This window comes from Odontomachus brunneus, unplaced genomic scaffold (assembly GCF_010583005.1).
Source record: "Odontomachus brunneus isolate Ranch 3 - 2012 unplaced genomic scaffold, Obru_v1 Obru_scaffold_002, whole genome shotgun sequence".
In the NCBI taxonomy this organism is placed as follows: Eukaryota; Metazoa; Arthropoda; class Insecta; order Hymenoptera; family Formicidae; genus Odontomachus; species Odontomachus brunneus.
In genome coordinates, this window is record NW_022639452.1 from 1,904,601 (window position 1) to 1,931,770 (window position 27,170).

The 27,170-nt window shown below is 40.8% G+C and overlaps 7 protein-coding genes across 14 annotated transcripts in view; 2 read left to right on the forward strand and 5 right to left on the reverse strand.

Annotated features, from left to right (window-relative positions):
* The window catches only part of LOC116842413 (acidic leucine-rich nuclear phosphoprotein 32 family member A-like), a 9,591-nt gene extending 6,889 nt beyond the window's left edge, over window positions 1-2,702 (reverse strand). Inside the window, exon 1 of the mRNA XM_032811616.1 lies at window positions 2,139-2,702. Coding sequence (XP_032667507.1) covers window positions 2,139-2,186 — 48 coding nt within the window. The 5' untranslated portion in view covers window positions 2,187-2,702. The remainder of the gene's footprint in view (window positions 1-2,138) is intronic.
* A 4,017-nt stretch (window positions 2,703-6,719) lies between these two features.
* Window positions 6,720-12,502, reverse strand: LOC116841007. 8 transcript variants are annotated; one of them, XM_032808481.1, is made up of 6 exons: window positions 11,526-11,657; window positions 10,829-10,979; window positions 10,482-10,580; window positions 10,194-10,332; window positions 9,594-9,752; window positions 6,720-9,511 (listed from the first exon to the last, which is right to left on the reverse strand). In XM_032808481.1, the coding sequence occupies exons 5-6, from the start codon at window positions 9,675-9,677 to the stop codon at window positions 7,619-7,621; spliced, it is 1,977 nt and encodes a 658-aa protein (XP_032664372.1). In that variant the 5' UTR covers window positions 9,678-9,752; window positions 10,194-10,332; window positions 10,482-10,580; window positions 10,829-10,979; window positions 11,526-11,657; the 3' UTR covers window positions 6,720-7,618. The 8 variants fall into 8 exon arrangements, with proteins under 8 accessions (XP_032664372.1, XP_032664389.1, XP_032664399.1 ...); XM_032808498.1 differs by having other exon boundaries at window positions 10,413-10,580; XM_032808508.1 differs by lacking the exon at window positions 10,829-10,979 and having other exon boundaries at window positions 11,526-11,670.
* On the reverse strand, window positions 11,705-12,886 carry LOC116842752. The gene is made up of 3 exons (XM_032812410.1): window positions 12,668-12,886; window positions 12,205-12,569; window positions 11,705-11,710 (listed from the first exon to the last, which is right to left on the reverse strand). The coding sequence occupies exons 1-3, from the start codon at window positions 12,732-12,734 to the stop codon at window positions 11,705-11,707; spliced, it is 438 nt and encodes a 145-aa protein (XP_032668301.1). The 5' UTR covers window positions 12,735-12,886.
* Window positions 12,887-12,926: 40 nt separating this feature from the next.
* On the reverse strand, window positions 12,927-15,843 carry LOC116841036 (NADH dehydrogenase [ubiquinone] 1 alpha subcomplex subunit 10, mitochondrial). The gene is made up of 4 exons (XM_032808538.1): window positions 15,476-15,843; window positions 14,495-15,139; window positions 13,622-14,008; window positions 12,927-13,189 (listed from the first exon to the last, which is right to left on the reverse strand). The coding sequence occupies exons 1-4, from the start codon at window positions 15,542-15,544 to the stop codon at window positions 13,022-13,024; spliced, it is 1,269 nt and encodes a 422-aa protein (XP_032664429.1). The 5' UTR covers window positions 15,545-15,843; the 3' UTR covers window positions 12,927-13,021.
* A 304-nt stretch (window positions 15,844-16,147) lies between these two features.
* On the forward strand, window positions 16,148-18,464 carry LOC116841066 (myotrophin-like). Its single transcript, XM_032808583.1, has 3 exons — window positions 16,148-16,374; window positions 17,168-17,278; window positions 17,506-18,464. The coding sequence occupies exons 1-3, from the start codon at window positions 16,306-16,308 to the stop codon at window positions 17,680-17,682; spliced, it is 357 nt and encodes a 118-aa protein (XP_032664474.1). The 5' UTR covers window positions 16,148-16,305; the 3' UTR covers window positions 17,683-18,464.
* Window positions 17,773-24,835, reverse strand: LOC116841002 (histone-lysine N-methyltransferase SETDB1). Its single transcript, XM_032808448.1, has 15 exons — window positions 24,688-24,835; window positions 24,342-24,429; window positions 23,962-24,233; window positions 23,699-23,825; window positions 23,400-23,543; window positions 22,946-23,304; window positions 22,460-22,689; window positions 21,965-22,385; window positions 21,575-21,868; window positions 21,046-21,390; window positions 20,598-20,765; window positions 20,209-20,517; window positions 19,855-20,132; window positions 19,340-19,664; window positions 17,773-19,080 (listed from the first exon to the last, which is right to left on the reverse strand). Exons 3-15 carry the CDS (start codon window positions 24,187-24,189, stop codon window positions 18,874-18,876), a joined length of 3,435 nt encoding a protein of 1,144 aa, XP_032664339.1. The 5' UTR covers window positions 24,190-24,233; window positions 24,342-24,429; window positions 24,688-24,835; the 3' UTR covers window positions 17,773-18,873.
* A 128-nt stretch (window positions 24,836-24,963) lies between these two features.
* LOC116841043 (beta-1,3-galactosyltransferase 6) lies at window positions 24,964-27,166 on the forward strand. The gene is made up of 2 exons (XM_032808551.1): window positions 24,964-25,712; window positions 26,290-27,166. Exons 1-2 carry the CDS (start codon window positions 24,994-24,996, stop codon window positions 26,573-26,575), a joined length of 1,005 nt encoding a protein of 334 aa, XP_032664442.1. The 5' UTR covers window positions 24,964-24,993; the 3' UTR covers window positions 26,576-27,166.
* Window positions 27,167-27,170: the final 4 nt, after the last annotated feature.

A 27,170-nucleotide genomic window follows, 5' to 3' on the forward strand; every position in this document is an offset into this window, starting at 1 on the left:
GAGAGAGAGAGAGAGAGAGAGAGAGAGAGAGAGAGAGAGAGAGAGAGAGAGAGAGATACGTATGCGCGAGTTTGTCTCAAAGGACGAACGTCCCACCGGCGAGAAATTAGATTGGAATCAATCAGCATAACGATCCCCGGGTTGGGTGTTAACCTAACTACTCTATGTTTATATGCGTGTATATGTTTGTGTGTGACATACGTAAAATGCGTAGACAAGTATGCTACATATGAAACGAGAATATTCCAAACGCAACTAGTGATGCGGTGTGGAATTTTCGTGACTGAAAGGCGAGGAATTTTTGTGTGCACCTCGCACAGGGGGACGCGCAGCGTGCACAACTCGGCGCGGCAAGTTTGGCGTGTTCGAGCTCTATAGCCATAGCGTCAGAAATCGAATCACACTACGCTACTCGTGTAGAGTTGGTTAACACGCGGAAGTGAAATCGCGACAAAATAAATCCGTCCTCGTTCACAGCGTGTAGTAACCGGTGTCGCGCGCGCGATTCGACGAAAAGAACGGAGAAAGAGGGACAAAGAGAACGAGCGAGATCGATTATCCGCGGATATAAAGTCAAGCGACCAAGTCGCCACGAGAGATCCACCATTAATTGTAGGGAACGTGGTGGCGTGCACGACGCGCGCTTCCCGGTCTCGAGAAGCACGACCGGCTGCACAATCGCGCGCGTCTCGCTTTTCACGCTACCAGAAAAACGAGCGCCTTTCCTCGAAATTATTGTCCCCCGTCATAATTATCATCGTTGTCATGCCGTCGTGATCGTGGTCGTACGCGTGAGCGCGTGATCGTCATAACGTGAAACGTATCTCCCCGCGTCGCGATAAGAGGAGGCAGCGAATAAGCGATCGCGTACGTATAAACGCGCGCGATTAAGGAACACACAACGGCGCCGCACGTAGTCCACCGCATCGCCGTACACTAGCATTTCGACAGAACGGCGATCGCACGTCGTCGCGTCGTACTCGATCCCTCACGTCCGTGTAGCATCCAAATTTCTCACTCGCACGACGAAAGAGACGAAGCGAGTCGAGAGAGAGAGAGAGAGAGAGAGAGAGAGAGAGAGAGACGCACAACGCGTCACGATGCCGATCGCTGCGAGATCACTTCCGAGGGCGAGAGAAGGCGATTGGTCGCGTCGTCGATCGACGCGCGGTCGCCTCTCGTGAGAGAAACCATGCGAAATAGAACGACGGATATGCAAGCGTGCGAGCAATCAAGCAGGCCGGAGGGAAAAGAGAGAAAGGGATATAGAGAGAAAGAAATATGTGGAGCACACTCGCGCGGAAGGATGTAGGTAGAGAGACGCGTGGAGTACGTGCGAAGGTGCGAGAAAGAGAGAGGGGGGATAAAGAGAAGCGAGAAGCCTCTCCGACGCGCCATGCCCGTTGCTCGTTCGCGGCCATCGTCAGTGCGTGCATATGCTGTGCCCCGGTCGGGGACGACCCGTCCACGGGACCGACAACGGTGGCGGCCACGCGGTCGTCGCTGAGACGAAATGCTCCTTGTGGCCGAACGTGCGACAAGGACGGGGAGATGAACAGCAGGTAGAGAAGAATGAGAAAGTCGGAAGACTAGTAGCGTGCCGCATTCTAGCGAGTGCGTGGTGTTGTGTCGCAGCGCGGCCGCCAAAGCGCGAGGCAACACGGCGATTCTGTCTTTTCTCTCCCTTCCTCTCCCTCTCTTTCTCTTTACCTCGTTCTTTCTCATCGTCTCTCTTTCGCGGCGAACGCCGCCGCCGCCGACTATTTAATTCGGCCGTGCGGCGGCCGCGAACCGCAACCCGGGCGGTAACGACAACAACGCGACGCAACGACAAGACATGATGACGATGACAACGACGGCGACGACGACGCACATCGTCGCGTGGCACAGGCACGCGACGCGAGCGCGAGCACCGCGTAAATGCGTGGGTCCTCTTGTACACGTAATAAAGGAGCGCGTGCGAATCACAGATAGAAAGAGAGAGAGAGAGAAAGTATATACACGAGAGAAACACACGTCGAGAGAGAAGCGCACAACACCGGGAGAGGGGAAGAGGCGGTAAAAAAAGAGAGACAGATAAAGATTAAAGCAGCAATAAGCGACACGAAAATCACATAATATCGAAAGGTTTGCCTTACGTCGCCGGGGTTTCTGCCCCGCTTCTCGAGCTCTATCCGCTTCTCCATGGCCGGCACAGTCCCAAACCGCTCTCTCGCTGCTCCTCGTTCCGCCGCTTCGTACGCGCACACCGCGAATCGCACACCCGCCGTATGTCCGTACGTCCGTCCGTCCGTCCCCACCGCCTCCTGCGTCGCAACACCAACTACGTGCCAGCAACCTTGCTCTCTCTCGGGCCGGGAATATAATATGACGGACGGACACAGCCGAACTACGGTCGGTCACCGGACAGTGCGCGGACAGGGAGCCACCGCTGCTGCTGCTGCTGCCGTGCGTGCTCGCTCACTCACTTGCTCGCTCGCTCACTCGCTCGTTCACTCGCTCGCTCACTCGCCTGCTTGCGTGCGTCGCGCGTTCGTGCGTGCCGGAGAGAGCGAGAAAGAGAGAGAGTGAGAGAAGACGACAGAGAGAGAGAGGGGAGAGAGAAAGAGAGAAGAGCCAACCAAGACACCGCGGTTCGATTCCGGCCTAGGCCCTTACGCGCCGCTCTCTACGTGTCTCTATGCTTCGACTCACCGGACTGGCGCGGCCCCCACACAACACACAAGCCGCACCGGAGGCGGGAAACGCGACACATGTCTGGCACTACTTTCGAAGCAGCCAATCCGGACGGCCGGCGCGGTCGTTGCGGCGCCACCTATCGACTTCGCGGCGGAAGCGACGGCCGAGCGCGCCTTTTCTCAGCCCGTTTGAACTGCTGGACGGAGAACCGGCGGACTTGTTCACACACAATGCGGCGTCGTGCTCGATTGTACACTTCCTGAGAATAATTGTGAACCTGTCAACTGCCGTATTCGCGTGTCTGTTGATTCGGCAGAACTGGCAATCGATCGAAGCGTCGAGAGATATCCGCATGTCTATCTCTTCTGCACACTTATTTGTTTTAACAGTGTTCGACAGAACGAGCGACTAAAGTTCAAAACTTGCGATTCGCGAAAAATTGTGCGAACGAAGCACACAGTTTCGTGGGAACGCGTGACTATTACCCTGACAAAGGGGACGAACGTTAGTAGCGACACGAGATATTGAAATACGCTTTATCAATAGAACTCGAGAGCGAACAATCGATCGCTTTTTCGGAGATCTCAAGATTTCGCGTGACAAGAGAAAACTTAGGCCTATTTTGCACAAGCTTACTTTAAGTCACAAGCACAAATTGACCAAACACAGTCCGTATTCTTGGAACAATCGTGTTTGGTCAATTTGCTCGCGGCTTAAGGCAAAGTTGTAGTGTCATATTCTGCGTAAGATATGACTGGTGGAACTCTAATCGGATGAGAGAAGAAGAATCATTTGCGTTGCTGACGCAAATCACGTTTCTTCCGTAAAACAAAAAGACGTATTGCACCGTGCGAGATCACTGGAGTTTTTACAGTGAGGCACACGTTCCGGCGTGCGGATGAGCGTGAAATAACGGGCAAAAATGGAGAGCAAAAGTGCACAGGGTCGCGTTCCTCCGCAAGAATTCGAGCGCGTACTCGCCCGCCTTCGCAGGTGCGGAGACTCCTCGCGCGCGAAAGGTTGAGATCAATATGCGCCCATTGATTGCACCGTTGCTGCTGCGCTACTGCGTCAACCTACCTCGTCGGGCACGTCCTCTCCTCGGCTCTCTCGGAGCTTAAAGCGTCGCGAACGCGTCGCGACCCGTGCAACGTTCTCGCGGCGCCAACGGCGTCGCTTCGACGCCTCTTGACGTCGTGCGAGATCTCTCGGATTCCATTCACGTCGTCGAGCGAGTGATCAAGCCGGTTCCTGGATAACAGTAGCAGCACCGACGAGGACAGTGACGGACGATCCGATCGATTACTCGACTCGGAAGCGAGCGACGCCGGTTCCCCAATTGGCTCTCTCCCGATCTCTCTTGAACGTGACACGTCCGGGACGTCTGCGGGGCGGTGCGGCCATGGGATCAGTTCAGACACGACGTTTTCCAGGCAATTCTCGTATTATTGCTCCTCCTCTCCGTCTCGCCTCATAGCAATGTATAAATATGTGAACCTGCACGTAAAAAAGAAAAAAATTCAATACGAGCATCGCGCGCCTTGACTACGAGCGTCACGCGGATCGTTGCTAAGATGCCAACAATTCAGAAGGGAAAGGGGAACGACATGATGTGTCTAAAAATCGCCTGGAAAGTAACTCTGTTCCAAAGAACGATCACCTGTCCGGGGACGTTGCGTAATTACCGAGCGACAATTACTCGCGATCGCTGTGTATTTCTGGATTTGTTGAATCTAAATCGCACTTTCCGAAAATCGACCTCGCTCGCTCGATCGATCGATCGATCGATCGCACTTAGTTTCAACCAGTAGTACTGCGATCAAACGGCTGGTATATGCCGAAACAGATGACAAGACACGCCAAAATCCCGCCGGTTAACGAGCTCGATTATATCACGTGACGTTACGTGGTTGAATAGTTTACTAGTCCTAGGGGCTGTTATTTATATACCGTAACGAAGAACTTATTTCTGCGTGCTAACGTGATACGCGCGCGCGCGTATACGAGAGAAAGAGAAAGAGAGAGAGCTAAAAATGCAGTTTAATAACGTTCGCGCATATATCTCATTAGCAGAAACGGTCGCTCGCGTTGACGCAATCCGCGATCGCGTCCAGCGACTTACCTCTCTGTTAGCCACAATTGACACATTCCTTAATCCATCATTTCACGGAAGATAAACAAGCGGGCGATACACCGAGAGAGTATTTTCTCCCAACGGGGAAGCCACTTTCGCCCACATTCCGCAAACACGTCCCAGCTATTATTTCTGGAAAGGATGCGTTGCTTTTTTGCAGAGCTCGTTGATATTTCCACATCTCGGCCTGTGTCTCGATATAGTTGGACGAGAGTTATATTCCTTTGCGCGCTAGACCGAAGGAGAGGAAAAAATGAAAAAAATTGAAAGAAGAAAAGGGAAGTTCCTACAGCCCGACGAGCACATTTTGCGCTGAATGTGTCGCGCGAGTTGCTGCGCTCACGTTCATTCATGAAATCAATTTCTCGCACATTAGGCATACACGCATACACGTATGCACATATATATATATATATATATATATATATATATATATATATATATGCACGCACGCGATATCTCGAGCAGCTTGATCGCTCATCGACCAGCCTAAGAAATAAGCAAGTATGTATATACCCTAATGAAAATCGCCGCCTAGTCGCGCATGGATTGAGCGCGTGTCGTCGTGTTCGTGCGGCCAATCAAATTACAAAGCTATAAATAGAAGCCGCTGTGTTTCTTTCTTTAATTTCTCTCTCTCTTTCTACCTCGCTCTGTCTGTCCTTCTGCGCAGTGTCAAGACTGTGTATCGTGCGGCTGCATTGCTATTTTCACATTCACGCTCCGGTTTCCACCCCCTTGGGCCACTAATATTTTGTTTTTCATTATTATTATTATATCCAGGTATAGTACGGTGTATTCCACGAGTATTCTGTATACATGAAATATATACCTGAGGAAAAGCATTACCTGAACACAGTATTGTTGTGAGAACGAATGATTTCAGTTTGTTAATTAACAAGTCCTCACGAGTCGCCGACCTCCCCCTGACGATCTGGTGCATTTTATTTTATCCTATTAGGGTTTGAAGAATATGGGGAAGGATACTCGAAGTCAGCGTCTTGAACTGAAACATCTTACAATATTAGAACACTATAACGGAAAATATTGGAGTCAAAAAGAGATAGGAATGAGCTATAAAAATCGCAGATTCCCATCGAAAACATTTATTGTGAAAAAATATATGTATATACATCTATATGTATGTATAAATGTATTTACATTTATGTATATATTCTTCTCAACACTATTTGTGTCATTGCGATAAACAATCCCTTTACACATTGAGCAGCAACTGTTTTAATCCTAAGAATACTGCAACTAAATGTACAAAATGGAAAAAAAACAAATATATGAACGTAGATCACGTGAGCTCGATTATAAGTTATGTTAAAAATACATTTTGTACATTGAGAACGCGCTTGTTGTTTTCTTCCTCATGCGATGTCGCTGTTGCAACACGTTAGAGCTTCGTTACCGCTTATGCAGTATATATTCTTATGTTAAGTTACTCGTGATATCATCTACTCAGTTGTAAGCTAACAGAGACGCTTTTTAAGTGAAAGATACGTGATCGATATCGAAATGATAATTAAACGATTACCCATCAGCAGAACACGATCGCTACATTAATTTCTATAAATTACTCTGTTTTACAATTCGCTAATTTACTTCAAGTTATACGCTAATATGACTCACGAGGTTTCGTTAAAAAATTATTGCTACCATATTTCCGAAGGTACAATGTATTTAATTAAGATCGTTTCTCAGAGTTTTATTCTCTCTCAGATACACGCGCGTGTGTGTGTGTGTGTGTGTGTGTGTGTGTGTATATATATATATATATATATATATATATATATATATATATATATATATATATATATATATATATACATACATACATACATACATACATACATACATATATATATATATACATACATACATACACAAATATATATATATATATATATATATATATATATATATATTATAATTAAAAAACGAAAATTTATAAAAATATAACATTATCGTTACTCTTATTTTTCTTTCTCTCTATTGCGCGTACTACTTTACAGTGCTTAAAATTAATTCCGAATATACATCTTTTTCAGCAATCGCTATACAATATTCATTCTCACATATTCAAATACGATCACTTTCAACTAATAACGATCAGCGTAATGGGTTAATTTGATAAAGCATAATCACGCAAAATGGGCATCATTCAATCACGTTCGCGAAGTTCCTAAAACGAACACGAAAGAAAAAGAAAAAACAAAGGAAAAAAAAATGTTTCCCTTAAACTTTGTTGATTCACAATATTATCTCCTCTATCTACTTACATCTATACAATTGTAAATTCAATATAATATTTCAAGCTAAACTACAGTTAAATCAATAACTTACAAAAAATAAACTTATGTATGAGTTAAGAGAAACACACGGTAATAATTTGTCGCGAAATATATTACGTAATAATATATACACACACATATATATGAGATGACGAAAGACAACCGCACGGAAAAGAATTTTCTTTCTGTGTAATTGTACAAAAAAAATGTAAATATGCACCATTGATCTATGGTGGAGATCATTTCTCAACGCTTAAACGTACAGACGATATTCAAATGTTACACACAATAACGTATACTCTGTATATGACGAAAGAAATCAATTATCAATCTTGAGTTCTCACACTTTTCTCTTTCTTCTTCTCTACCACTTATAAAAGCAAACTCAAGAGACTGTTTAGGATCTCTCGCAAGAAATTTTGTTGAGTTAATTGCGACGGAAGCTGCGAGCTTCCGTACGGCGTCTCGCGTCGAATATCAATGAATATTCCATTGCAAATCTATCCTAACTAACCTGCGTTATTGCTTGCTCGCGACGTCCGTCGCCGGCAGTGAATAATCGAGACTTGCGATTCTTCACGTCCTGCGACGGCGCGGCTTTAATCTGTATATGGCATACAGTCTTCGGACTCTCAGCGTTATTGCCAACGCCTTGCTTCTTCACAACGTCTGAGAACACGCAGTTCGCCTTTCGCTTCAACACACTTTCTTGCCGCGACGGGGCGAACGATGATCGGGTCTTACGTGGCTGATAATCCGGTGTCGCCTGCATCTTTTCCAACGCAGTGCGTAACGGCAGCAGGCCGACGGCGAAGGGGATCGCGTTGTTGGGCGAAAACACGAGCGAATTCGTCTCGCTTTCCTCCTCGGTTAACCTGTCAGAATTGTCGCCCCAGAGAGCGCGATCGATGCCGCTGATCGTGTCCAATTTCATGGGAGACACGGACCTTCGATCCGAAATCACCCGTGCATCCGTACTCTCGTTTCTGATTCCACTGATCGTCGTCGTTGTCGTCGTCGTCGTGGTCGCCTTCGGCTTCGACTCTTCCTTCTCTTTACCTGCGTTCAATGTGCTCATCGCGCACGCGGACTTGCTACTCTTTCTCACCATTAGTTTCGAGTTGCTTTTCTTGCTCTTCAAGCTCTTTTTGATAGCGGACTGAAGCGTCGTATCGACACTAATGGCACCGTAGTGGTCCAGTACTTTCCGATCCTCTCTTCCTTTGCGTTTCGCTTTCGCATACAATTCCGTTCGATTGGGAGAGTTGCCTTTCTTGAACGGTTTCTCGCATCCTGCGATACTTGCCGTAGTAGGTATCCCGCCGCCGTTGCTCGCGGTCTCGTCGCTCTCCTGTTGGTTCAATCGAGTACTCCGTCTCAGAACCGGCTTCGCGTAATCCGCGTCGCTCGGACTCAATCGCTCCTTCTCGGCATTATCCGATCTCGCATTCGATTTCTTACAACCGATCACCGTATGCTGGTCGCTTATGGTACTACCTACAATAGACTGAATACTCTCTGTGCTTAAGCTCAAGATATACTCATCGCTCTCCATATCCAAGGACGTTAACAGAGTAACCGGTATATTGTTAGTGGACGGTTCGTCTAATAGATCTATTGAGTCCGTAGACGGCGGCGGGGTTGGCACTAGATTGCATTGCGTATGTACAAGCTTGTTCCGTATCTCGTCCACGGACTTGCGTCGCTTGTGCGTGTAAACCTTGACGCATTTACCTACTTTGCTAAGAGGAACATTCCTGTCAAAACATTGCTCGAGATCGTCGTCGACTCGCGAAAGGCAAGATTGCGATACCGGCGTCGTCGTCGTCGTCGTCGTTGAGCAGGAGGAGGAGGCAGAGTAGGAAGTTTGATCATGTTCGCTTACCTCGGAAAGATCACAGCATTGTTCGTACAGCATAGGTTTTAAGTCGTGACTATTATTGCAAGAAGTTTCGTCTCCATTGCCGTGTGTGCATCCCATCATTTGTACTTCGTTTACATTACCGTGCGTAGACACGGAACTAATGATATCACTGTGCCAGTTAATATTTACATCGGGCATCGTAAACAGTGACAACGTTTCCGTAGATTTCCCGCTGTCGGGATCGATAATGTCTGACTCGTCGTACAACGTGTGCTCGGAATCGTGCTCGGTGTCCAAAGACTCCAAAGACTGACTCTTAGTTGAGCATGCATCGTTATTGCTATCGGCGCAGAGCGATGCGTTCTCCATGCTCAGCTTATCACATCTGACACGGACGTAATCGTTCTCCGTGAGCGAACTGTTCGTAACTTTTAAATTGCAGTCTCCCGTCTGTTGTTTCAAGCAAGTCTCGAAGTTGTCTAGGATCTTTTTCGTGCCAACGATTGTATCGATCACGGATACCAATTCTTTCACCTGTGGGGAGGAAAAACGGAGCGAGTTAGGTTCGCGTGCCAAAACGAACAACTGTCGACTGAATAAATCAGGCTGCACGTACCTTGAAAATTTTCGCTGCATCCAGCAAGGATGACAAATATTGATGAGACACCGTAGTTTCTCCGCAATACATGAATTCAACCATGGCCTTCAGAATTTCAAAGTCCAAATCTTTTAAAAGTATAATCGGCTCTTGCCCCAAATCTTGTTGTAGTATTTCCTATGGTGCAACAATCAAAAGGAATATCGCCAAGAAATAATAAAGATAAGAAAGCTTAAGAAAGTTAGATGTAGATGTAATTTTAGATATTGATTTTAATCCTTTAACTGCAAAACCCGAATTATTCCTTGTAGATGACGCGTTTTATTGATCCTTTTTGGAGCAGAACCACGTAAAATGCTGATGAAATCAGCACATTTGCTGGGGGCAGTTGAAGGATTAATATTCAGTCGTCGATGTGCTTTCTAAACTGTCGTCTGGATATTATTTTACTCGACAATGATTTACTTATTCGTACACAGAAAGATAATCACATCATGCAAGCGACTCTGTATTTCTACAGAGAATTCGTCACGAACGCGAAGCGATGAACGTACTCCCGGGAAAACACTCGAGCGTACATACTCTACCCTTAGATCATATGAGTTAGTTATTTAATACCTTTCTAAAGAACGGCTGTCGTTTCGAAAACTGTATAAAGTATGCCCTTCGAACTTGGTTTCTTCGAATGTTTGTAAAGAACTAACGAAATTCCGAATACGCAAGGCTTTCTTTAGTTTATACGAATCTTATATTATCCCTGCAAAATCGTTCTGCCATAAGTACACTATTATCCTCCTGATTTTAAAATGGATATAATAAAATTTTCATCAGTTTTACGTTAAACAGGTGAAAAGAATTGCGAGTGCAAATTCAGTAATATTTTGCTGGTAAAATTAGTAACATTACTCTCTGTGTATGCATGTTATCAGGTTTTAGTGATAATTATCATCCTCTTCTATAAACATCAAATACAGTTTTCTCTCTTGATACGCATTATTAGGATCCCTTAAAACAACGCATACTGTATAACTTGTTATACTGTATAACTTGTATAACATATATGTAAACAATTTTACATAATTTAAATATCGAAGGGATATTAACTTTCTGGAGTTTCTGATATTTTTCTGGACTTTTACATTTTTAAAAAATATAGATATATACAAAATATACATGATAATAAATTATATCTGCTCATTAAATTTTAGGACAATAAATGTGATTATAAAAGTATAACGTCAAGTTATCATTACCTTGCTTCACCGAACACAAATAAATAAAAAATTCCCTTTATCAATAAATAATTCTATAGATAATTAATAAAAAACAATTATAATAAAGAATAAAAGATCCTTAAAGTTCATTCAACAAAATCTTAATGATACTGCTCAGTCATCAGCAGATCTGCAAGGAAAAATAGAGATACGCATCCAAATATTAATCAATATATTTCACGAAAGTGAAATAATTTTCTACAAATGTAAATAAATGTAAATTCCTCTCCCTCTGTCTCTTTCTCTCTTCCTTTCTTATTTTCATCTACTCTTGTGTAATACTTTCCAAAAATCTTTTTACACTATTTTTATATAATTACTTAAACAGTATCTTAAGCTATAACAGTACCTTATAAAACAATTCGTATTTGTAGAAAAAAAGAATGTTTTAATGTTTCTAGGATTTAATAATTTTTAGTGGTTAAAAAAACAATGTTTAGGAAGTGATGAAAATTATTAACAAATATGTAATATTCACATTAATATCTGCTGGTATATAGTTAGACACCAATATAATAAATACAATTTAATCAAGAGACATACACAATAAAAACCAATAGACAATGTAATGTTCAAATAAAAGGATAATTAAATATGTAAAATATACAAACCCAGTTTTCAAAATGCATATAAAATATGGTTACTAAATATATATCATAAAATTTTGTATACATACCTCAAAATATACACTATTGGAAGCTAAAACCAGCTTATGAACACGTAGTTTTTGTTCATCGCAGATCAATGTGACATCAACTAGAGACTGACGTGCCAACAGACCACTGAATCTTTCCGTAATATATCCAGCATGGCCCGCCCACTGCAGGACACAGTCCTTTGGTATCTCAACCATGGCTACACCTATAAAAAATATACAATCAAGTTGATACAGATTATATTTATACTGTTATTCTCTAAAATATGTGTGTGTGTGTGTGTGTGTGTGTATGAAAAAGAGAGGAAGAGAAAGAGCCTGAAACTCAAAGACTTCATTGAATATTCATATCAAATTTACAAGTAAATTTCCCAACTGAAACTTTCATCTTTCTCTCTCCTTGCTCATTTTGTGTTTTCATTCGTTTCAAATTATCTTGAGCCAAATGTATACTAAAGTTCTTTTGTCTGTGCACATACACAACAATACTAAACTTATAACTTTTTATTACCGAGAGAAAACGACAATAATCTAGATGATTTTAGGTAAGACCAGGTTTCAGCAAAGATACAATACGTGACAAGGGCAAGTACGAAAGCCCACGACTAGCCGTGGAAAAGACTAAGTGCCGTTTTTCTTAACATACAAACACAAGGTTAAAAATATGTTGGATCGGCCTTGCGATCGCTCTCGTACTCACCATCGGTGTAGGCATCCACGATCGAGCAGCGTCCCTTTCGTCGTCGGATATAGATCGTAGCGAAGAGACAGCGCGTCCGTAATGTTTGTTGCGTGGTCGACAAATGCGATCGCTCGTAATCGGCGAACAGTAAGGTGCGCTTACTCTGTCGAGACTCATGAAACACCGGTTAGATCGTTGATGGACGAGTGTGACGGCCTTCCACGACATTGGCCTCAGAACGCCTGGCTTCACAACTTGTAGTTCGATTCGCGTCTGTCGAAAGTCACATGCGACATAATAACCAAGCGACATCGAGAAAATGTGGCGTATGCGCATATGCGCATGCGCAGACTCGTATGACGGATCGTATACTAGAATATCTTCTAAAACGGTCAAGAGATCTTCTGAGAATCGCTAACGGCTAAAAACAAAACGTCGATGAACGATATTCAAGAGAAAAAAAATAAAAAAAAAAAAATACCGAATTTCGATAATCCGACTCGTTGAGTCGCATCACTTGAGAGTAGAACAGTGTTTTCACCCGCCATTGAGTCGCCATTTTCTGATGTCGGGAGGACAGTTTCATTGGCTGCACATTATCTGAACATAAACTCAAAAAACGATCTTGAATAAAAGATCGAACTATATCAATCCAAAAATTCAATTGTATGCGCTTCAATATATAGCGATCCTTTAAAAAAATATATTAATAAAGAAGAATAAACATCGTCCCAACGATGTTTACTTTACAACAGTAATTTATTGTTGCTTTGGACACTGTTTACAAGTTATATTTTCTTCCCTACACATATATGCGAGCATATTTTTATTATTCTCAGGGCAACGCAGCGGCCTTGAGTTTCTTAAATTCTTCTTTTAACACTTCCACCTCGCGCGCATTAGGTCTGAGAGTGGAAAAATCCGGAGGTAGAAATACTTTCCACAAAATCCCTTTATCTCCCAGGTTTCTGTTGAATCCCACACTGTATTTCTTTCCGGGCACCTGTACAGTAAGATTGATATTTACACAGTGCGAAGCTATTACAAAGATGCTCGTAGAGCATTTCAGTCAACTCACTGTTTCGCGTAAGGTCTCGACAAGACTCGACAAGTTTTATAGAATACAATCAAAATCTGACCATATCAGAGTTCTAACTGATGGACACGAATACTTCGTTATTCTTATCCATTAGAATTTTCAGTTGGAACCCTGATACCGTCAGTCAGATTTTGATCGTTGAAACTCACCCTTAACGTTAAACAATTCTACGTTCAAAATATATCGTTCGATGTGACGTAAAAATATGTATTAGAGCAAGAGAATAAATATTAAAGAATAAATATTAAACAAACCGCATCAGCTCTTATTGTCCTTCATTATTATATATAAATATTAGTTTTACAATAAATAATTCACGACTCAATGTACACATACCGTTTCCATTAGCTTCTTTCGTTCTTCCGTTTGCTCGGGTGTAAATACCATTTCAGGAACTTCAAAATCAATCGAAGCGTAATCCTTATGCAGATAATATCTATCGTGATAATATGTTCTTTTGATACGTAGCTCTTGTACCGTCTCAAAAATCCAATCCGACATTTTACCCTTTTCTTTATATATGTCAAAGTTTAATTCTTCGATATCATCGATCACGGTCATAATGTCTCCTTCCTCCGTCCAATCGTAAAGCAGTACATTAGAATGTTTCACAACATTCTTCAGATAATCTTGCTTGTACGCTTCTTCAATGTCTGTGAGATACTCTGTTGTTAAAACTTTCGAATTTACCTCGTATGGTATACCTCGCTTTTTTATTTTTTCCTGCAATCATCAAACATATTAGAAAATGACAAGACAAAGACATTCCAATAGGTATTCCACATGAAACAATTCAAATAGTGAACAAAGACACTTGTGAAATATTTATAGTGCTTAAAACTATCTTCCAACTTTGTTTTGTTGATAAAGAAGTTGAAATAAGATATAAAATAAGTTGAATTAAGAATATAAAAAGCATTTCACAGAAATTTCGAATTAATTAAACTCTAAATGCTTCATTTCTGTTAAACAATTATTTCGAAGCGTTTACACTCAGTAATATTTTATAAGCTCAGTAATATTTAGAGCTCAACTCTTTAGCTATCTTATGATGATTCCCTAAACCACAAAGAATGCATCCATGGTAATGAAATAAAGGCTGCGTTCCGAAATTACTATCAGTACTGAAAATCTGCAGTATACGTGACATAAACTATATATTTTCAGTACTGGCAGTGAATATCAGAACAAAATTGCAGCCAAAATTACCTTGACAGCATCAACGGGCACATCCAAATAAATAACCAACTGAGGTCTCATCACTGCATCTAATGTAAATCCTACGATTTCATTATGATATCGCAGTGCCTGGGGACGCATATAACCAGCATTTGTCATCGCCTTGGCAAATACAAAATTAGTGTAGAAAGAACGATTGAGTACTATTCCCTGGCCAGTGCACAGCAAGTGCAGCAAGGCAGTGATGTATTGATCATACTTGAATTGGAAGTAGTTAAATTCAAACATAGTCACGTTAGGATGATGTGGGTTTGACAGGAATTTCTTTAAATCGCATGACTGAGCACCATACGACAATCTGTCGTCCAATGTACGCAAATCATACCCATATTCGGTTATGTAATACTCGTCGAAGGTAGGTGGTGGTAAAAACACCATGTCAAGTTCTTCTGCAAGCTTTTGACAAAATTTAGTCTTGCCTGAGGCTGGTGGACCTTCGACGACGATTATCTTGGAATTATCATCCAGTCTGTCGATCATTGGATCGAAAAGCTGGTCCCAATAACCATAATTTTTGTTCATGTAATCAAATGGCTGAGGCCGCGGTCGTCTGTCCACTCGTTTAGATTTCCTACTGATAAAAGCCACTTGGCTTATACTGCCGACAGTTGTCACCTAAACAATTCGTGCAGAACACAAATAAGACAATTGCATCTGTATATTCCAGCAACAAACTGTATACTTGATCATGTTAACATTATCTATGATATTATAAATGATGATAGAGATATCTCTACGTATAATAATCATATACACACATAATTGTTATAATCTCATAACTCAACAATTATATATTTTTAACCTAACCTATATCGACATCGTATATATATTTCATATTCTGTGGCGAGCATTGTGTATCAATTCTCTTTAACTTTGTCATCAATATTTAAGTATTTTACAAGATACTCTTGCATACTAAGAATAAAATCTGTTAAGATTGTTACTACTGACCTTACATAATTGTCTAGTAAGGTTATTAACTCCGAGTCTCGCGATACCGATGCGAGCAATCGATGCCATTCTGTGTTGTAATTATATCTTTCGTAGTAATGGCAATTATTTGTTACGAATTGGCTTCGAAAATAAACATTGCTCGATACTTAAGACCTGTCTGACATAACCCCTTCTCTCCCCCCTCAGTCGCACTAGCTTGAAGTCGGTCGTTATTCCATGTGATCTAGCGATAGTCAACCCACGGTTTTCAAATTGACAGCAAGTGCTTGTAGAAATTGTTCTTCAAAAGATTATTTGTGTAAATATTTAATGAAGTTGCTTCTTTCTTATTTAAATTATCTAAATTCTATCGTAATTTCTTTCTCCTTCTAATTATTTTATTCCAAAGTCAAAACTACACTTGTCATTTAAAGTGCAGAAGGTGTAACTATGTACAAGTCAAAAAGATGAATAGATCATAAATAAAAGTAAATTGGTCCTATTTAATTACGTTCTCTTTACTTTTTTGTAATAAGATATATTCCAGTATCAAGGAAAGAAAGAGAGGATAAAAAAATTTGTAAAAATTTCTATTATTGCAAGAATGTACGCACACCCCGAAGAAGGGAGTGCAGTTAAAACAAGCCGGAATTTAATTCTCATGGGTTGGTATCGTGCATGGATTATCAGCAGGCGCACAAGGAGACTCTCTCTTGGTGGGTGCACGGTGCTTCGTCAAATTTCATGGGCGAATGACTGAAGTACGAAACGGATAAGAAGAAAGTGGAAGTACGTAGTGTGCTGTTCGTCGTGTCTGTGAGCCCGCAAAAGCGACGACGACGACGAAAATGAGCGAGCTTGTTTGGGGAATAAAGAATGGCGATCTTGAGCAAGTGCGAGATATCGTCGAGAACAAGGCAAATATGACATGTCGATCGTAACATTTTCGTAAAAATTGTTTGCACACACTCCGATCGCGCCGTATGCTAAGCACAACGCCCCATTCTAGACTATTAGGCGTACCAAAAAGTCATCGGATAATTAAGTGTTATGCTCATCTCAATACCGGAAGTACTTGCATGTACGAATAATTACGGCGCGCTTCGAATGCATTGGCTTGTCTCGATTATTTGACAGATTTTATCTTTTTTTTATCATTCAAGCAGCTTGAATGCTCCGAATCTTATTTTCCATAATCTTAATATCGAATGAACAATCTAAAAATGGTAATGAATTCAATGACATTTTGGACTTTTTAGGGTCAACTATTCAGCTAACAGTGTACATCAAAGTCAAGTAAAAAAAATCTATATAAAAATCATTCTAATGATATAATATCATATGCTATAATAAATCTATTTAATAATCAATTTCATTATAGTAAATGAAGAACTGTAGAAAAATAATATCTCCTAATAACAATATCTCATTGAGACATTGAAATGTTGTTTTATAGAATCTCTTGTATTTTGTGTTATCCATTTGAAATTGAATTACTATTTACTTATATTGCAGTTCTATAATCTTACACATAGTATATTAAATATTCCATGGTCTTAGGAAAATTGAAATCCTGTTGTAGCAAAAAGTTTGACCAGACTATATTATAATAGCATCAGATTGTATTAGTTACTGACTGATAATTTAATAACATCAAAAAGTAAAAATACCTATTTTTCACTGACTAATTTTACTAACTGTCATTCTTAGAATATTGATGTAAATCAAATGATTGATGGAAGAACTCCACTACATTATGCAGCTGATTATGGCCAAAGTGAAGTTGTTAGATATCTGCTGGAGAAAGGAGCAAATGCCAATGTAAGTTTTGAGTATAAGTTCAAGTAAGTTCAAGTATAAACACTGAATAATTAATTGAGATAATTGAAATAGTTAACATAATTAGAAATTAATAATTGTAATCAAAGGATTATATACTGCCTGATAATTTTATACTGTTAATTATCTTCAGTGTTAAATATGACTCATGTATTTTTGCAACTAATTTCTATGAAGAAAAATCTGAAGAGTAAGATTCCCTTTTACAGGCCACAGACAAGCATGGAATCACGACATTACTAGCAGCGATCTGGGAAGGACATACAAATTGTGTTAAACTGCTGCTAGAGAAAGGTGCTAAGCCGGATGGTTTAACACCGGATGGTACGAGCTATCTGGATGCAGCTGAGAAAGATGAAATTAAGCAGCTTCTGAAACTCCACTAGCATAAAACCAAACAAAATGCGGGATCATAATTTTGTTACTTTAGTACATTAATGTTCCTCATAGAGAAGAGAGGAGAGAGAGAGAGAGAATATTCCACCACAGCTTGATTTTTATTTTTCGCCTATGATTAGAATATTTAAGCACTCTAAATTAATGAACATAGGTATGTGGATGCTGTTTTATAATAATAATAATAAAATAATATACTGCATATGTCAAGTATAATGAAGAGCTCATTCTCGCGCGTTAATTCTTCATGGTTCTAAATGTATGCATAAGTCTACAGATTTGTAATACTGATATTGTTCTTTCGTAGCTAAAAGACCGATTATGAAGGTTAGTTTTAGTTTAAATTTAACAATCATACACATACATATATATATATATATACATATATATAATATAATGTATTTTGATATATTCTCTATAAGACAGTACGTACGACTTTTACATTTTCTCTTTGTTATTAATTTATAAATCTCGAGGAACCTTTTTATACATTTTTATGTCATGTACGCGCGCGATCATTGAATCGTTATTCCATTTTAATCGAATAATTTTTTCGTCGCAAGGACGGAGGATTACTTGTGTGTTTGAGCGAAGTGCTAAGAAAACACTTTCGAGACTCTTGTATGCTGAGTTGAGTTTTTCAAAGAGATCTGTGTAAATTGCGATCAAAGAAGTAGTGTCTTTGCAATGCTACCAACGTGTAACGTGTCTAATGAATGCTAAGAATGTACAATAATCAAAAGTAATAAGCAAATACATTCATTGTTATGAATATTGCTCTCATTTCCTTATGTCCTGTATACGACGACGAATTGTGTGGATCTCGTGTATTTTTTACACAAAAAGATAACAGGTAATAATTCACTCTTTCTGTCTATCAAAAAGTCAAATTTGTTCTTTAACAGATCAAGGTATATATGCATAAATTATAAAGCATATTCTTTTGTAATTTATCGGAGGTGGTATCACATATATTTTGCGAATTGTACAAACGAAAAACACATATTTTTCATCTTCACACATGTGTATAATACAAATCTTGGTGAGAATAAATAACGGTGAGTGAAATGATACTCGTAACGTCTATTATCAATTGTATATAGCAGTTCTGCAGGTAAAAATATATTGTTTGTATGAGAAATAATTCATTGATAAAAAAAACTGCCTACCAAACGCACAGCTTATAGGAGACGGCCCCTACAGTTAGCAGCACCACACTTGCAAATGATCACTTTACCAGGTATGCTACCTACATCGTAACTGTAATTCCACGTAAGTTCTTGGCCAGCTTTTATGTATTGTAACGCGAAAAACGCCACCCACGGGAAACGTACGTCGTGCGTATCAACGAAGACGTTTTGCACGAAAACGTTTGGATCACAGGAATGCTGAAAGAAACAACACACTTAACAAAAACACTTTATATATTATCATAAAGAGTTTATGACACATGGAATATTTCAAAAGATATTTGAGTATTGAAAGCGTTGTATTATTGAAATAAAAGCAATTATTTTATTATATTTTTTTCAGTATATTCTTCAGTATATTAATATCCTATTCAGTATATTCTCTTCTCGAAATATAATTAAAAAATTATTTCTTTTAATTTCAACAAACGATATGTTAATATTTAATTTCACTTACATTCAAGTAACGACCAATATTTCCGGTTGTTTTGGCGTCCATGATGTAAACAGCCTCGTCTTCACCGAAGAAGTCTCTCACAGACTTGAATGCCGGTCCTTCTATTTGCGTTGGCTCTACACTCGGCTCAAATCTACTCGGTTCCCTTAAATTGTTTCTACTATCATCATCGTCACTTCCATTAGCCCCATCTTGATCAGCTAAGCGATTTTCACTCGCGGACGACTTTTCCGAGCTTTTTGTAGTGATACCGTCCTCGCTGCTCTCTTCGAAACACTCTGGTTGATCTGTTATATCGTCCGTTTTTCGTTTTCTCAAACGATTCCTGACAACAAAACCCTTTCTGTATTTCTCTACTAACTATTCAATATTATAATAAGCTTCTCGCGCGGATGTGTGATTATTATCAAAGATATAACTATTATTATCAAAATAAAAGTTATACTTTAGAAGAAGAAATTAATTCTTAAACATTCCGAGAAATTACTGCAATAGAAGTATGATTAAAGATATACCTAATAGAGGAAGAATTCGATTTCCTGCAAGTACTTCTCAAGTATCTGGTCATAAAATCTTCATCCGAATCATTGGCATTATCCTTCGAATTATGTTCTTCCTCATCGTCGCTCAAGGTCTCAATGGTATCTTTCTGTTTGTCATCCGTGGGTGAGACTGACATTTCTGTTTCGAGAACATCGCTCTCGTAGCCTTCTTTGATACCTTCCACCACTTCCACGTAATCCAATTCTGCCAGATATTCGTCGCCATAATTCTTGCCACCTTCGTTGGCGCCCTATACGATAAGAAACATAAAGTATGACAGATCTATATAAAGATAAATTTACAAAATCGACTCAAAATATCAGTACCTGTTCGGTGAGCAGTCTGCCTGCGTAAATACAGATAAAAGCACCGTGTGGAATATCATTGAGGCACCTTATACCCCATCCACGTGGTCCGGTCTTAAACACCTGCAATTTCAGACCGAGAGGATGCTGGACTACTCTATTTAGGCACGTTTTCACCGAACACTTGCATCCCGAATTGCACTCGTAAATTCCGGTGGTCACCGGTTCGGGTAGGCGTTTATAAACATAGCCAACAGCAGTGTCTGGAACCTTGCCACCCAAGGTTGCTCCTTGTATTGTTAACTGCCAACACTGACATTTGTTCTTGTCCTGCAAAACAACGTGATGAAACGAAACAGAGCGAGGTCATGTTATCAAAGCGTTATCGAGCGCTGTTTAACGTTCTATACCTGACAATCGTCCTCGCAATCGCAGCTGCATAAAAACGCTGGGTCCAAATTCAAATTAACACCCTCTGTTGGTTCCCTGCGCGTGGTGTATCTTATGGTATCCGGCTGTGTGTGATCCAAGTCGTTCACGCATGGTATCGGCACGTTCTCCACGCCGTAACTGAGATCCTTTCAAATGGTCGCAAAACGAATTAATACACGTTACCACATTATATAATTTAAACATATTGAGTCATAAAGCTAGGTTCGATTTTTCAATCGAACTTGCCTCTATTGCATTCAGTGGAATTCATCAACTAAAGATGACCGGTTTATCATAAAAAAAATAGACAATCGAATATTTTTACTGACTCAATATCAGTTCTCTCAAACATCCGTAGGATGTCAGTGCCTTAGTAATAATTAGTACAGCTGTTGAATAAAATTTTGTGCTTCGACGTTGACTCACTTTGATGTTAATGAAGCACTTCTCCACGACGAAGTCCGCAAAGGCACGCACCCAGTAGTCGAAGTCGAACAAATCAACAGACAAGGTACTACCGGTGACACGGAGATAACGGTGCAGCTCCTCCATATTTCGCAGCCTAACGCCGCATGGTGCCTGATATAGTATCACTTTTTTGGTTTTGGAGAACTTACAGAGCTGACGATGCCACCCGCATAATAAGGGGATGGAAAGCGGAGGCAGCCCTTTCAGATCTTCGTACGAAACCTTGATGTTCTTGATACATCTTATCCCACATTTGTGAAAAACATACTTCTTCGGCTCATACTTCCGCTGAGTATGGTAAAACTGGGAAAAAAGAAAAGCATTGAAGAAACGAAATTATCCTATCAGTCAGATTAATTAACTACTGCACCAGATCATTAAACATATATAAAAAATATCATTATTCAATATTATATACGGCGCCGATAGAATCACCTAATGATAACGTATGCCTATTTTTAGGAATTCTTCAATGATAGTTACTCACAACGATACTGTGAGACGGTTTTATTTCCGCCGGAGGATTGTACACTGTTGATACTGACGATGTTGTTGTTGCACTGTCTGCGCTGCTTTGCCGCTTGGCTGTACTTTTCTTGGCTACCGCTCGTGACTGCTGCGGTGCAGCGGATGACGGTGCAACGGATGACGGTGCAGCGGTTGCCGGTGCACTAAGCGGCGCGTTCGTCGCGGGTGTTGCTTTCGCTGCTCGTGCATTCTGTGTTACTTCCTCATCTGCTTCCACGTTGGATGTGTACTCGACGTAAGGCAGATTGCTTTTCTGTAAGAAGATACAATAATTACGCGTGATAAATTATTTCCTAGACCCACTTCAATATTCGATTAAGTTTCTATATTAACACAAGCAACTGCTTACATTGGAAACTGCGGGAAGGCGAGGCAACCGATTATGCGCATTGCTGGGTACATGATGCGCCTTGTTGCCCTGTTGTCTCGCAGTGGCCTTCAACAATTCGAGATACAGAGGCCCTAATCTAGTGGATCCACGATAAATCCATTCGGTCCTACCATCGGCGTCGAAGAACATTTGCACCAAACTCGCATCGACCGATAAAACCCTCGCAATCCACCACTTGCCCTTCCATTCGGTCTTCACTATCTGACCTTTTTGTAACTTCACCATTGGCCTCTCGGGATATGTTTCCAGATACTTCTTCACGAAATCTCGCGAGTCAGCTGGCACATCTTCCCAAACGTGCGACGAGTGTTCCCAAACTAGACAGATATTTTCGTGCATGACGTACTGCGCGTAACCGTCGTCAAAAAATACCAAGTACCTACAAAAATAGGATTTTGAAGCTTACAAATCTCTACGAGACATTCGCATAGATATTCGAGCACGAAATCTCACCTATATCTGTTCGTTGACTTGGGTGTCTCAGCGATGATTCCGCTGTATAAGTTATTGCTCACGACGTCGTTGAACAAAGCGACAACTCGCGTTCCGACCGGGATTAAAACTTTACTTGTTTGAGCCAATGCAAATTGCTTGCCGAAAACAGATTTGAACACCGGGCAGCCCCTCCTGTGTATTAGTTTCACGCGAATGCTCCATGGATTTCTCGAGATTACATGTTGAATCTACAAGAGAATCGCCATATTACATGATCGTTCGATTGTCTAACAAGTATGGCAGCGAATAATTTCATATTACAGTTAATTAAGAGAAAGATTATTATTTGATTATAACGTTAAATATCGTTATCCTCCCATTCAAATTTATTCGCGATAACGTCCAGCACACGATTCTTTTAGGCCTTATCTTTCTCTTAATTACATATATTTTCTCACAGAATCTTTGATATATAAAACATTTAGTTTATGTTACTCTGCAAACCTTTGCTTTCTGCCAGGGCATGAGAGGACTTTTCATGACATAAACAATATTATCTACGTCCGGGACCGCTTTCACGAGCGGCCCGGCCGGAGGTAAGTTGGGAATCACGATCTCCTTGACGTCTCGTTCGATCGGCACGACCTCCACTTGGCTGTCATGTGACAATCCAGGTGTAACGCGCACTTGTGTAACCTTCTTCGTCGCCACAAATGGGTACAGACTTTCCACAGGTCCGTCATTTATCTGGAGTTCCTCGACCATCTTGATTTTCGGTCTGTACACGTCATACAATTCGTTGCGCAATTTATCCATGGTCTTCATTATCCCTCGTATCTCCATATCAAGATCAACATTCGTTACTGTTAATCAACAATATAAGACAATGAGCAATAAATGAGATAGAGATTGTTGAACTTTTGCATGCAATTTGCATTCATAGTAAGCATAATTTTACCATTTATGATGCGCCACTTTTCTCTCAGAGTCTTACATGCTACATCAGTGTGGTGTTTCAGATTATACTTCTTAGAGACATATTTTAATGTATCGTCCAGTTTATCTTGAATATCTAAGATCATATCTTCTGGTAAATATTGCTCTAGAACACATTTTTGTTTTGTTTAAACAGTTGCAACTTCCATGATATCTTAGATATTTAGGTTGTTTGGCTTTAGAAAATTAAATTTTATCTAACTCCTTTTCTCTTTCTCTGTCAAATATCTACAATTTAGAGACAATAGAAGTTCAATATACCGTTATCCACTTCTTTCTTCTCCTCACTGTCAGACTCATCACTATCAGAAATTTCTACTTCCATTGTGTGATCTGGAAAGTCACAATTTAATAGCGGTTTGCTTTCCAAGAAAGCTTTAACCAGTTGCTGTAAATATAAGTGTCTCTTAGTAGTGTATCATGTCGCATTTGTGATATCTCTCTAATATATTATAGTAATCGCGTTTATACGCGAATCTCTTCACTTATCGATTGATTATTATTTCAAATAAAATTATACATACCTGTTGATGCTTCAGAGCAGTGCCAAAGCATTCTCTGCATATTTCACGTTTCTTCTTCTTCTTGTCAGTAACCCCAAAGTAAGCGCAAGCAAAGGAAGGCGCCGGTTTCATAGCTATTCCCGACTTGCATTTAAAATTGATGCAATTGCTACTGAATGCCTTAGGTTTACTTTTCTTTGCACCTTCGTCTGATTGATCTTCATCGGATACCAATTCGATAATCTCCATGTTCCTCACGTGTATCGTTTGTCCGATAATCAGCAAAGTGACTTCTAGAAGTCAAACATTACATTAGCTAAATTATTCCTAAAGATGAGAAGTAATCTGAGTTCTTAAAAGATGTGATAAAAGACTACAAATTGAGAACAATGTTGACTTACCTAACTTCTTTTAGCAAAATAGCAACTGATCAAGGTTAGGTTGTTTCAGATTGATTCTTCAGAGACTCTCTATCGCAACGAAATGCAACTAAAATAAACAGATATCTTATCATCTGTCGGTATTATATCCATCCAATATCGATATCCATCCAGCTTAACCTAACCTAACTAAAACCGGTGAAGCCGCCGATCAGCTGATTGCGGAATGCAGCTGATCGTTGATGCTTGACGGTACATGCTCGTTACTATTGTTATTGACATTCATGAGTGATCCGATAAAATCTTTGCCTTACGTCGAGTAACTCGAGGTTTCTTTTACTTAGTAGAGAAACAGAGACTCAGATACCTTTCTTGTCAGAATGGCGATCGAAAAACTGCTGTTTACAGCTTAATTCAGCTCGGCGTCTCGGTTACAGTTCTATCGCGTTTTTTTGTGACGACACCACTTGTACTGCGAATTCACGAAGTCGGAACTCCCGAGACAAGTGCCTGAATCCATTGACGAGCGAAAGACACAATGGTGTGAGAGACCAACGGGCGCAATTCAAGATCACATTGCGGCCACTACGACGAGCCTTTCGCGAATTCGGAGCTCGCTTCGCTCTGTATTCCCATCGGCGAAATTCAAGATCATCATCGGCTCGGCGGTTTCATGACGCATCTGCGCTTAGATCTCACGCCGAAATTGCCGTCGATGAGCCGTAGGAAGCTGTTCATCCGCGCTAACGCGCTTCTGCTGCTGCTGGTGTTGGTGTTCGTCTTCCTATGCGTGCGCTATTTACCGACGCGAAGATGCTCGACGGCCGAGTCTTCCATGATGGAGGGTAGGATCAAGTATAGACTGGTCGTTCTGATTCTCAGCAGCCCGGACAATCTGGAACGCCGGGGCACGATTCGCAAGACCTGGCTGGTGGATTACCACGCCACCGTCCGACCGCTATTCGTCGTCGGCACCCTGGACATCCTGCCGGAGCAGCGGAACACGCTACTGTCGGAAAGGGACAAGTTCAACGACCTGCTGCTCTTGCCCAAGCTTCAGGATTCCTACGGCATGCTGACCAAGAAGGTGCTGCACGCGCTGAAGGCCGTCCACGAGGGCTACGACTTCGACTTCTTGCTCAAGTGCGACGACGACTCCTACGTGCTGGTGCACAAGATTCTGAAGGAGCTCGACAGATGGGAGAGCAAGGGCACCAGGCGCGAGCTCTACTGGGGCTTCTTTAACGGCCGGGCGCAAGTAAAGCGGAGCGGTCCATGGAAGGAGACTACCTGGATTCTCTGCGATTACTACCTGCCATACGCCCTGGGCGGTGGCTATGTCTTGTCCTACAACCTCGTCAAATTTATCGCGACTAATGCGGATATTCTCAAGTGAGCATCGATGACGTTTCTACTACTTGGTCCAGATAAAGCGATGTGCTCCTTCTTTCTTTATCCTTATTTCTTTCTGACTTGAATCTTGAGCCTATAGTTGGAAAGAGATAAAGATCCAGAAACAAAAAGTAAAGAGCATGTTATAAATCAGGTTTTAAAGCTTCTGATCCCATTGCTAAAGAAGCAAAAATTTTTGCCATGTGTCTTCATGCTTCTAATGTCATCAATCCAGAGTTTCACAGCAGTGCAACCAGGAACCTCAATGTCAGAGTTGAGAAAATTGATTTTTAAGATTAATGTGTATTTATTTTTATTAAAAAAATAAAATTTAATACTTAAAAGTAAAATTTACCAAAAAAGTAAAAATTAAAAATAAAATGAAACGGTTTAAAAAAAACAAAATAATAATTTAAAAAATTTAATTATTAAATTACTAATTATTTTTATTTTTAATTTATTTATTAACGCTATTACCAACTCATTACTATAAAAAGTAAAACATTACAAGTAACTTGTTATTTCCCAACTCTGCTTGTACCTTTTGCTGAAAAACCATTCGTTAATTCTGTTCCAGATTGCACAATTCGGAGGACGTGTCCGTTGGCCTCTGGTTGGCACCGTTAGCGAACATCGAGAGGAAGCACGACGTGCGCTTCGACACGGAGTACAGATCGCGCGGCTGTTCCAATCAGTATATAATCACGCACAAGCAAACTATTCAGAACATGAGGAGCATGCACGAATATTATCAAGCTTCCGGGGCGTTGTGCTCGAAAGAAGTGAGGAATCGCATGAGTTATCAGTACAACTGGACCGTGCCGCCTAGTCAATGCTGCAATAGACAGTCAGGTATTCCCTGAAACGGCGCTAGAAGAAAAGCGCTGTTATAGTTCGCTCTTTTGATACTCGCTCAATATTCTCAAGTTGTTATTTATTCTGTAAGTTTGTAATCGTACGCGCTAGGCGTTCTGCTAGTGAGCTTATTTATTGGTACATTCGTCAGAGTAGCTTTACACTGAGATCAGGCCACTGAAAGAGAGAAAGAGCCCAATCCGGTCTCTAGAAGCGCATCCTAAAGCCTAGATTAGATTGGAAATTGAAGACCGCGAAAAAAGCCAAGATTGAAATTATTCGTTGAATTTTAATGTCTAACTCGCAGTTCTCAATTTCTAACAGCTAATTTGACACGGGCTTAATCAGTATGAGCAACAAGAAGCCGTAGATGATTGCTAATTGCGAACCTATAACGTTCTTCTGATAATCGGGACGATCAGCGATTTCGTATCTAGACCTTATTCGCGACTCGAGTATTGTTATATGAGATACAATACTATTATAATTAATTAACAACGCTTGTAAATACATTTTGTAAATATTTAGCGAAAGATATAAGTAGACTGGCAGGCCCGGGTTTACGTTTCCGTGAATCAAATATATTTTTTTCAATTATATACG